Here is a 10988-nt window from a genome sequence, read left to right as displayed (position 1 = left end):
CATGTCAACCAAGTCCCGAGTTTGTCCTGTCATAGTTCAAACATGCAATGTCCCTACACTCAGTTGTGGGCTCTGTGGATTCTTCTTTTCCTTCTGCCAATAAATCCGGTTTCCTCCTCTTCTTTGTCTTCGACCCACAGTAGCTGAATTTCCACCGACGCCCTGCAGGTTAGCAGTTCCGGGGGCGGGCGTTGTTAACCCGGGCCACGACCGATCCGGTATGGGATTCTTTAGATGAACGCTCATATTTGTTTGGCAGGGTACATCAAGACAAACAGCCACACTCGTAATCACACTTAAGGACAACTTAGAGTGTCCAATTAATGTTGCATGTTTTTGGGATGTGGGAAGACACCAGAGTGCCCGGAGAAAACCCACGTGGGAACAATTGTGAAGTGGAACAAAATTTCTTGTATATGTTATAGTTTTTTTAACAAATAAAAAATTTAAAAGTGGGGCATACAACAAATCCCCCTTTATTTTCAGAGCAGAAAACTAACTCCAGACGTTCAGTGAGGATCTCTGAATGATCCAATGTTGACTGACGATGATAAATAGAATCCACCTGTGTGTAATCAAGCCTCAGTTTAAATGCATATGCACTGTGATTGTCTCAAGGTTTTGTTTAAAGTGCAGAGAGCATCATGAAGACAAAGGAACACACCAGGCAGGTCCGAGGTACTGTTGTGGAGAAGTTTAAATCTGGACTTCAATACAAAAAGATTTCCCAAGCTTTAAACATCTCAAGGAGCACTGTGCAAACAATCAAATTGAAATTGAAGGAGTATCATGCCACTGCAAATCTACCAAAACCCAGCCGTCCCTCTAAAGTTTCACCTCGAGCAAGGAGAAGACTCATCAGAAATGCAGCCAAGAGGCCCATGATCACTCTGGATGAACTGCAGAGATCTACAGCTGAGGTGGGAGTGTCTGTCCCTGGGACAATAATCAGTCATACACTGTACAAATCTGACCTTTATGGAAGAGTGGCAAGAAGAAAGCCATTTCTCAAAGATATCCATAAAAAGGCTCATTTAAAGTTTGCCACAAGCCACCTGGGAAACACACCAAACCGGTGGAAGAAGGTGATTGGTCAGATGAAACTAAAATCAAACTTTTTCACCACAATGCAAAATGATGTTTCGCGTAAAAGCATCACAGCTCATCAGCCTGAACACACCATCCCCACTGTCAAACATGGTGGTGGCAGCCATTGTGATTTCTGAATTATTATTTTTTTACATTATCTCTGTCACAGTGGACATGCACCTACGAGGAAAATTTCAGATCCCTCCATGATTTGAGGAGAACTTGCAATATAGCAGGTTGTTAAAATACCTATTTTCTTCACTGTATATATATATATATATATATATACACACACATACAGCCATTTTCTTAGCTGCTTATCCTCACAAGGGTGAGGGGATTGCTTGAGGCAATCCTAGCTGTCATCAGACACGAGGCAGGGTACACTCTGAACTGGTTACCAGCCAATCGCATGGCACATAAGGACAAACAGCCGCTCTCACAATAACACAGAGGGGCAATTTAGAGTGCCTCACATTCACCCACTCACACACACATTCATACACTAACTCATTTTTATTGGGGCCACTTTGTCGTTATGGTTTCTGTCAGAGGGGCATTATGACTGAAACCATTAAAATCTTGAATTGACCCATCATATTTACGCATTAATGTTATCAACTAGTTTTGGAATCAGAAATCAAGGACAATGGGTTTTTCAAACATTGTTGATGTTTGGTAACACAGAAATGCTTGTGATATCTCAACGTCATCATTTATTATATGACAATTTGGAATTTTGGTACAAATTTTAACAAAAATCATGTAAAAAATCATGCCTTCGCGGGCCACATAAAATCATGTGGCGGGCTGCATCTGACCCCCGGGCCTTGAGTTTGACACCTGTGCACTCATGGGTAACTGCTGCCATGCAAGGCTGGGAGAAAAGTTGAGTTCAGTGGCTTGCTCAAGGACACGTCAACATGTGGACAGTCATAGCTGGGATTGAAACAAGTGACCCTTCCCACACTGGACAGCCCACACCACCTACTGAGCCACAACCACCCAAGTATATGACTATTGAATCTCTGTTTCAATATTCAAGTAAGTATTTTTAAAGTGCTAACTCGTACAAATTAGATTATATTAAAATTATTCCCAACTATTAATACTGCATGTTTGCTTCAAAAAATGTAAGTAAACTAATAATAATATGATTAATTATTAATGATGAGTGATTAATAATAGTGTTCTCAGTCCATGTATCATTTCTTCAAGTCCATTTTCATTTGGGAATCGTTTTCTTATTCAAGACGTCAATTGACTAGTTTGTCTATTATTTTTTTTACTCTATCACAAAAACGAAGGGTAATTTTTTTTCCACATTGTAAATTTACATTTTATTTTCAATTTTTAAAATTGAAAAATAGGACACAAGATTGAATTGGATTTTTTTTTACCTGACCCATATATTTTCACAAGTCAATTTGTAAGCGCATCAGTGATGTATCATCCACATTACAGCCTGTACAGTATATGAAGGACGAAAGTGTTTTAAGCCTTTTTGTAATCAGCCTTATACATTCCGTCTGACACGGAAGATGTGCTTTCACTGCTGTTTGCTTATCCTATCGAATTGTTTTCAACGCATTAATGTCCACAGGGAACACTGCATATGACTAGTTAATAGACGTGGCAAATTATTTCGTCACGTAATTCCGATTTCAACTTCCGCACAATGATACGCGAGGAAGAATTTGTTTTCTATTGGGAAATGCTCGTTCTGACCCAAATTTCCTTGGTTTATTAACTTAAATTTTCGTTTTTGAGTTAAATTAAAAACAGATCACAGAACAATCTGTCACTTTTATTTTTTTTATCGATGACCAACTGAGAGTGGAAAGAACCAATGTTGCACGGATTTCTCTCCTGGTGATATGTTATTAATCTACCAACACAAGAGGGCGTGTTTGTTTTTGTGTACTACTCGCGTCCTTGCTTGTCTTAGGCCTGTCGCCTGAAGCGCATCGTTTAGTTCTGATCGTCCAATGCATGCAACACCTTTTATATCCTAGAAAATTTCACACGTCCCAAGTTCCCTTATCAAATCAATACCATCAAAAATGGAAAGAAATGTCAAAAATTACTCAAAAAAAGGCACCATCCAAGTTTGGAGAGCATCGTCTGTCACACTACACAGTACCAACGAGAACCATTTTGTCTCACATCGGCTGATTGATTATATCAGGGAAAATTTGTTAGGGGGGAAACCGTAGTTTCACCACGTTAGTGGCTGTGTAACTCCAAAGTATCCACTCCAAATGAAGTAGACTGCTGTAAAAGACATTTCTAGACGATTTTGGAGAGCTCAAACCCCCCTAAATTGAATCTCCACAACTCTAAAATTTGAGGGATTTATTTACAATTCTACTTGATTTTCGCCTTTAAAACAGGTACTGTGGTGTATACCAATTGGTTGAAACGTAATATTTTAACAACAAAGAAAACAGCTCCCAGAAACTAATGTGGATACAATGTGTTTCTTTTATAAATACAATCCATTACTCTTTTATTTTGGCTCAGTATTTGAATAACCGATATATATTAAAAACGTTCCCCCCAAAATACTGCTTCTCTTTCATAAAAATGGGAATAAAATTGCGTTGAAATGTAGACAGCAGACTTTATCTTGCCTGCCCGGAAGCTCGGCACCCCGAACTTTCTGATCCTAGAATCACCTCGATGTAAACAAACTTTAATGCATTTGGTTTACAATAGTACAAGCAAAATATGAAAATCTGACAAACGGAAGCCTTGGACCAATAACTGTGCCACTAGGGTGGGGGTGCCTGGGGGTGGGTGCTGCTGCCCAGACTTTGCAGAGCCAATCAGATGGTTATGCAGATGACGCATTGCTGTCTACGTCTACCAGCATCAGAGGGTCACACACACCGGGGGAAAACACACACGCACACACGCACTCCCTCTCGGAGCCTGACAGCCCCCCGGGCGGGACAGCAGAAGACACACCAAGGCGTCCTGCAGACGTTGCAGTCCGCTCTGAGCGTTGACCTAACATCGCCTTACCTTTGTTAAAATGGGAGACATGGGAGATCCACCGAAAAGTAAGTTTCAAGCCCTCTTTAATATTTCATTCAACTTTTTGCGACACTAAATCGATGGTGTCATTACTCAATTAAAGAAAAACCATCACCGTATGAACAACATGATTATAAATAAATCACATTCATCAATATATTAACATTTGTCTTATAGAAAAACGGCTGGTGTCTCTGTGTGTGGGCTGTGGAAACCAGATACACGACCAGTACATCCTGCGCGTCTCCCCAGATCTGGAATGGCACGCCGCCTGTCTCAAATGCGCCGAGTGCAGTCAGTACCTGGACGAGTCCTGCACATGCTTTGTCAGGGACGGAAAGACATACTGTAAACGGGATTACATCAGGTAAAACGACCAGTGCAGAACGACCGCTTTTTCAGAACATTGTCCGGAACTGCAGTGGATTTGAGATATAATTTCTATAAATACAAATATTTCCAATATGTTTGAAATTATTTCCAATATTCTCGGACGCATCCCCACTTATACTTGATAGACCGCACTTTTTCCACACGTAATGATAACTATAACTATAGTACACTTAGTAAAGTACTTAATTTTCAGTTGCACATGATGAAAATGTAGTAAACGCACCTCATTTTACTCTCGTTTCCTCGAAAAGTAATTAAATAATAGCAATACGTGATACATTTTAAACTACTGAAAGCGATTTTCATTGTACTTTTTCAAAAGTTTTATTTGTGTATTTGAATGCGTTTAATCATGTAAAGCGCACTGCGTTACATTGTGTATAAAATACACTATACAAATACATTTTGTTTGCTTTGCTTTGCTTTACATTTTAATCTGTGCACTTTTTTTCTGTAGTTTTCATTGTTAAAATCAGTCATTCCAACAAGTGATGTCAGCCTGGTTGCAATCTATTCAATATAGAAATTTTTGTAAATTACCACGATTACATTTACAATAAAGTGTTCATCACATGACGTAAAGAAATTAATAATGAACAACATATAGAAATGTGTCGTTGTTCTTGTTATGTATCGTTTCTGATTGTCATACATTTGGTGTGTCCTGCAGGTTATACGGGATTAAATGCGCTAAATGCAACATCGGTTTCAGCAAGAACGATTTTGTAATGAGGGCCCGATCCAAAGTCTACCACATCGAATGTTTCCGCTGTGTGGCCTGCAGCAGACAGCTCATCCCAGGGGACGAGTTCGCTCTGCGTGAAGATAGCCTCTTCTGCCGGGCCGACCACGACGTTGTGGAGCGGGCCACTCTGGGACACGGAGACCCGCTCAGTCCGCTACACCCCGCCAGACCTCTGCAAATGGCAGGTAAAGGCCAGTCCGTGCAGTGGGAGGCCCAGACGCAACCACATGAATGTATACTGAATGTACGGTTGCATAAGATTAAAATCTGCTAAAGTGACACGGTTCCCCCCTTCTACTCGAAAATAATAAGTATTGTATGGTACTTCAACATCGCCAGGAGGGTTCGACTGGTTAGCAAGTCTGCCTTACAGTTCTGAGTTCAAATTCGGTCTCGCCTGTGTGGAGTCTTCACGTTCTCCCCGTGCCTGCACGGGTTATTTTTTTCCCGGGTACTCCGGTTTCCCCCGCATCCCCAAAACATGCGTGGTACATTAATTGAAGACTAAAGTGCACGTAGATGTGAATGTGAGTGCGAATGGTTGTTTGCTTATATGAGACCTGTGATTGTCTGGCGACCAGTTCAGGGTGTACGCCACCTCCCCTCCATAGTATCTGGGATAGACTGTGTTACGCCGTAGTGAGGATAATGGGTTCGGAAGATGAATGAGTGAATCAATTACTTTAACACATTTAATAATGTCTTACCTACATGTTTTAAATTCCAACGATTTTTTTTTGTCGTTATTGTTGTGTCAACTGTTCATTTATGGAGTCTGGGATTCTGGTTCATTCTGTTCTGCTGAAGAATCAGTTCCTTTACTTTATATTTGGCATGATGCAATTTAGAGGAACTTGACATCATGGTGATAGATGACATTGACTTCAGACTTTCTCTGAATTGTATTTACACAGCGTGTAATGATCGGATATGTGATATGGCCATTTTGGGTATTGTTGTGACCATGAATAAATGAACTCTTCATGTGTATGCGTGTGAATCAATGTGTTGTTGTGTTGTATAATTGCATGCGTTTACTCCTGTTCTGGTTGATTTTGTATTTTTTACTGGCTGTCAACAAGTCTGGAGCGTACATCGGCTCACTCAAAATCAACTGGGATAGCCAGCACTCCCCGACACCATAAAACATAATGCAAAAGATGGATTGTTCTGAATAGTGGATATATTATGGTGCCGATTTTTTTTTATTGCAATGAAATAACGTATAAAATTTAGCGATTTAAACAAATGTTTTATTCTTCAGGTTACTTAACCTGTCCATTGTCACAGCAGAACCCATCTCCGCCCGGCAGTCTGCACTTCGGCCTCACATTCACAAACAGCCAGAGAAGACAACTCGGGTCCGGACAGTTCTAAACGAGAAGCAGCTCCACACTTTGCGAACGTGCTACAACGCTAACCCGAGGCCCGATGCTCTGATGAAAGAACAGCTGGTGGAGATGACTGGCCTTAGTCCGCGTGTCATCCGAGTCTGGTTCCAGAACAAGAGGTGCAAAGACAAGAAGAGGAGCATTCTGATGAAGCAACTACAACAACAACAGCCAAACGACAAGACGGTAAGTGATTTCATTAAACGCGAGTCTTTTACATGGAAAAAAATACTTTGCAAAGAAAACTTTACCAAAACATTGCGAGTTTTTTTCTCGTCTTCATTTCAGTAAACAGTAGGGTTACGTCATAACACACGCTTTAGGGTCACAGATATTAAATATTTGTTTACCCCTTCCATTTATGCTCCTCTGTATGGATCAGCTGTGGATGTACAAATTAATTAACAAAAACGAATGACAAAACTGGCACCCAGGGGTGGATCTTGGGGGGTTAGGAGTATTTCGTTATGTTGTACATTGTGATACAATTTAGAAAAAAAAAGAGAAGCATAACATTTTTTCAGAAAGTCTCCAACTAATCCATTGAATCTGATAAAGTTTATTTAAATATCGAGCCACTGCATATGAGGACTAGATTGGATTTATTTAACCAACATTGTAACCCTATAATTTGAGTACAAGGCAACTCATTTTGATAGAAAAGCAATACTAACAGAAACCTCCACTTTTTTATGGCGTACGCCTGCCCTCTATATTGAGTGATAAAAATACCACAGAAATTAAACTTACTGTATTGTATTACGGTTGTACAAGTACTGTATGGTTATACATTTTGGATTCAATAGGGGTGGTTGATCACCCCCCCCCCCCCCAAATGCCCGAAGATGGCCTCTTCTGCCCGGCCGACTACCACGGTGTGGAGCGCGCTATGATGAGTGCAAATGACACCTTTCTATACCCTCAAAGCTCTAAGCGAGTAAAATAATTTGTGTGTTTATTGAATGTTTTGACTGGCGGATGATTACTTTCCAGTAACTCTGTTACTCCGATAACATGAACCCACTGTAACAAGTCTAACCACACCCAGTCGTCATCTGCAATCATCTTCAGTGAATATACTCTGAGCTAAGCAACCTGAATGCTTTCAGAACATCCAGGGAATGACAGGCACACCGATGGTGGCGGCCAGTCCGGAGCGGCACGACGGTGGCATTCAGGCCAACCCTGTGGAAGTGCAGAGTTACCAGCCGCCCTGGAAAGTCCTCAGCGACTTTGCTCTTCAGAGCGACATCGACCAGCCCGCGTTTCAGCAACTGGTGCGTTCCTTTGGTTTTCCTCAGAATTATTTCACAGCTCATTTTGTTATCCGATTAAGTAACACAAGAAAGAAACATGGCGGAACGGTAACACAGCTGTAGACCGTTGGACTCACAGTTCTGAGGACCGGGGTTCAAATCTCCAAACCTTGTGAGGTCAAACCGGCTCAGAAAATGAATGGATAAAGAAAGAACTGTGTTCACCACACAGATGATGTCTCTCCAATGTTTTGTTTTAAGACGGGCATCGTTTTTATTTACTTGCCCACAGTCACACATATGTTGACAAATTGAAGTCATGAATAATCTATAGTATCGTATGATGTTTGATGAATTTTCCCAAGCTGTTTCTACCGATATATCTAAAAATCAGGTAATACATTTTAGTCTGCAAACCAACCCTATCATTCGGCATGCAATAATAAAATCACAAATGAGATCAAACTTAAGGTTGGATTAATTGATTAGTAAAGTATGACAAACACAATTCGTGGTTAAATATCTGTTTTAACAAATATTTATAATGAAGTGAAATGATGAAGTGTTCTTTAAAAACGATCGCCTTTCTAGCGCTACTACGTCAATCCTCCAGTGGGTGGGGGTGGGGGTCTCATTTATTAATTGTAATTCTGTCCACATGATCGAAATGTTGATTTTCAACGAAAAAATGGGAATATTTCATTTGTCTAAAATTGTATAGAAATGATCAAATTAAGTATTTATTTCCCTAGAGTACAGTGTCAAAAAGGCAGGTGAGTTTAATTAATTTGAACAGGTCGGGGTGGGGAATTATATGTCGTGTAGTTATTGAGATTTCAGAATTTCACAATACTACTACTACTAATACTTTATTATTATTATAATAATAATTATTATTATTATTATTAGTAGTAGTAGTAGTAGTAGTAGTAGTTGTATCCATCCATCAATTTTCTCAGCCGCTTATCCTTACGTGGGTTCCGGGAGTGCTGGAGCCTATCAAAGCTGTCAACGGGCAGGAGGCAGGATACACCCTGAACTAGATGCCAGCCAATCGCAGCGCACATCGAGACAGACAACAGTCACACAATCCCACCTAGGGGGCTATTTATACTCTCCCAATAACACGTTTTTGGGATGTGGGAGGAAACCAGAGGCACGGGGAGAACACACAAACTCCACACAGGCAGGACCGGGATTGAACTGCCCGATCCTCAGAACTGTGAGGCTACGTTTTTACAGCTGCACCCCCGTTCATTATTATTATTATTATTATTATTATTATTATTATTATTATTATTATTATTATTATTATTATTATTATTATTATTATTTATTCTCTGTTGTGAAGCTTCTGACCGCTGTTTGATTTCCACAGGTTAGTTTTTCGGAGGGTGGACCGGGTTCGAACTCAACTGGCAGCGAGGTTGCGTCCATGTCGTCTCAACTTCCGGACACACCGAACAGCATGGTGTCGAGTCCCATTGAGGCCTAAATCTAAAGGCTGTTTGCACAAACTGAAGTTATTCATGTTCGCCTCATCCTTCCAGACTACGACCAACGTGCTTGAATTTTTGACGGTGTGAAGACAATCATGGGATATTAACATCAACATGCAATCTTTAAAACAAAGCAGAAGAGAGAAACTTGCAACACTCAAGACGACGCTGCTTGCCCATACGGTTTTTGCCAAAAGAAGACACAAACCGGACGGCGTTAACTTTGGACTTCTGAGTCGGAGACGAACTTAGCCCTAATGTTCACTAGTTTAATTTAAATACTTTTCTTTGTAATTTGATGAATCGTCATTCTATTTTTTTCCTCGGGGAAAAGCTCTGATTTTCTTCACTGATTCCATTCATGACCCAAGTTCTGAAGCATTTGCAACAAGGTATACCTCTTTTTCGCCGCAAGGTTCGTGGCACATTTTTGTAAGTTTGGGTTAAAGAAAATATAGTTTTCTGTTCCAAAGATGTGTACACGTATTTATCTATAAGTTACATATACGTTCGCTCTTTTTTTTTCCTCTGGGACTTAATAGGTATTATTTATTGTCAACAAAATAGCCAGATTTTGGGTAACTTTATAAAGTAAAGTAAATCGAGGTTTGATCTGTTTTTTTTTTCCCAATTCTCACGCTAATTGCGACATTACTATAATTCTAAATTATTTGCAGAAGGCAAAACTACTTCAAACCCCCATTCTCCCACCCCCACACACAATTTCAAAGAAAGAAATAACTGGGCGTCTGTTGAAGCAGATGTTTTAATTAGATTTGCCTTCAGAATTTAAACTGATTTAGGGCTAAGAGTTTTTGACAGTTATATGTTGAATTACTATTGCTTATTTATTAATATATTTATATGTACGTTTATTCATTTATTTAAGTCATAGTCGTATTTATTGATTGGGATATGTGCAGTTTTGATAAAATCCATATCTTGTCATCCAATGATATAAATCAAACGCTACCACATTTTTTGGGCTGTTTCGCCCCTGACGACAAATGCTATTTTTTTCCTTTTTTGGGCTGGGAGTGTGTCATGATCCTGAAAAAAAAAAATAAACGGATCAATCCAGGCACTGAAATCTTTGTCACAAAATAAAGATAAAATGTTATGAACAAATTCCTTTTTTTTTTAATAAAGATTTTTTGGCAACGGAATTTTCAACATGAACTCAATGGAAGCAAATCCAATAAGTATTCTATATACAACCCCTACCACCTTTTTCCTTTGTTGTCATGATTTTCAGCTAATTATTTCCAGACAAGAGTTTACAAACTTCAAATGTGTGGATATCAAGAAAAAGATCATTCTTGTCCTTCGTATGATGTATATGATCGTGGCCAAAGGGAAAATATGTTTCTTCTGATCTAATTAGAAATTAAGAAGTTTCCCAATGGTTGGTTTTAGTGTGTGTGTCTATGTGCTGCTCAAATTATCACCACTCTTTAAGGCAACCAAATATTACGTTTGACCTAAAACACCAAGAAAACAGTGTGTTATATTGTTTGATTGCATGATGCACGAAAATAAATTCTGATAAATTACAAATGTAATGGGCGGAACGGCG

The 10988-nt window shown here is 39.6% G+C and overlaps 1 protein-coding gene across 4 annotated transcripts; it reads left to right on the top strand.

Moving 5' to 3' along the window:
* Nucleotides 1–4012: 4012 nt before the first annotated feature.
* On the top strand, nt 4013–10296 carry isl1a (ISL LIM homeobox 1a). Of its 4 annotated transcripts, none has more exons than XM_061817359.1 (6): nt 4013–4154; nt 4306–4495; nt 5306–5451; nt 6560–6843; nt 7767–7934; nt 9292–10296. In XM_061817359.1, exons 1-6 carry the CDS (start codon nt 4127–4129, stop codon nt 9406–9408), a joined length of 933 nt encoding a protein of 310 aa, XP_061673343.1. In that variant the 5' UTR covers nt 4013–4126; the 3' UTR covers nt 9409–10296. The 4 variants fall into 4 exon arrangements, 3 of the variants coding, with proteins under 3 accessions (XP_061673343.1, XP_061673342.1, XP_061673344.1); XM_061817358.1 differs by having other exon boundaries at nt 5192–5451; XM_061817360.1 differs by having other exon boundaries at nt 5192–5461; nt 6531–6843.
* The last annotated feature ends 692 nt before the right edge of the window (nt 10297–10988 follow it).

Source organism: Syngnathoides biaculeatus, chromosome 4, assembly GCF_019802595.1.
Source record: "Syngnathoides biaculeatus isolate LvHL_M chromosome 4, ASM1980259v1, whole genome shotgun sequence".
Taxonomy (NCBI): domain Eukaryota; kingdom Metazoa; phylum Chordata; class Actinopteri; order Syngnathiformes; family Syngnathidae; genus Syngnathoides; species Syngnathoides biaculeatus.
This window is presented reverse-complemented; position numbering and strand designations above follow the sequence as displayed.

Excerpts from the sequence above, each read along its gene's own strand:
- isl1a (XM_061817360.1), top strand. The coding sequence starts at position 4,127 with ATGGGAGACATGGGAGATCCACCGAAAA. Across the intron at positions 5,462-6,530 it reads CAAATGGCAGGTAAAGGCCA|GTTACTTAACCTGTCCATTG; the intron begins GTCCGTGCAGTG and ends TTTATTCTTCAG. Across the intron at positions 6,844-7,766 it reads AACAGCCAAACGACAAGACG|AACATCCAGGGAATGACAGG; the intron begins GTAAGTGATTTC and ends GAATGCTTTCAG.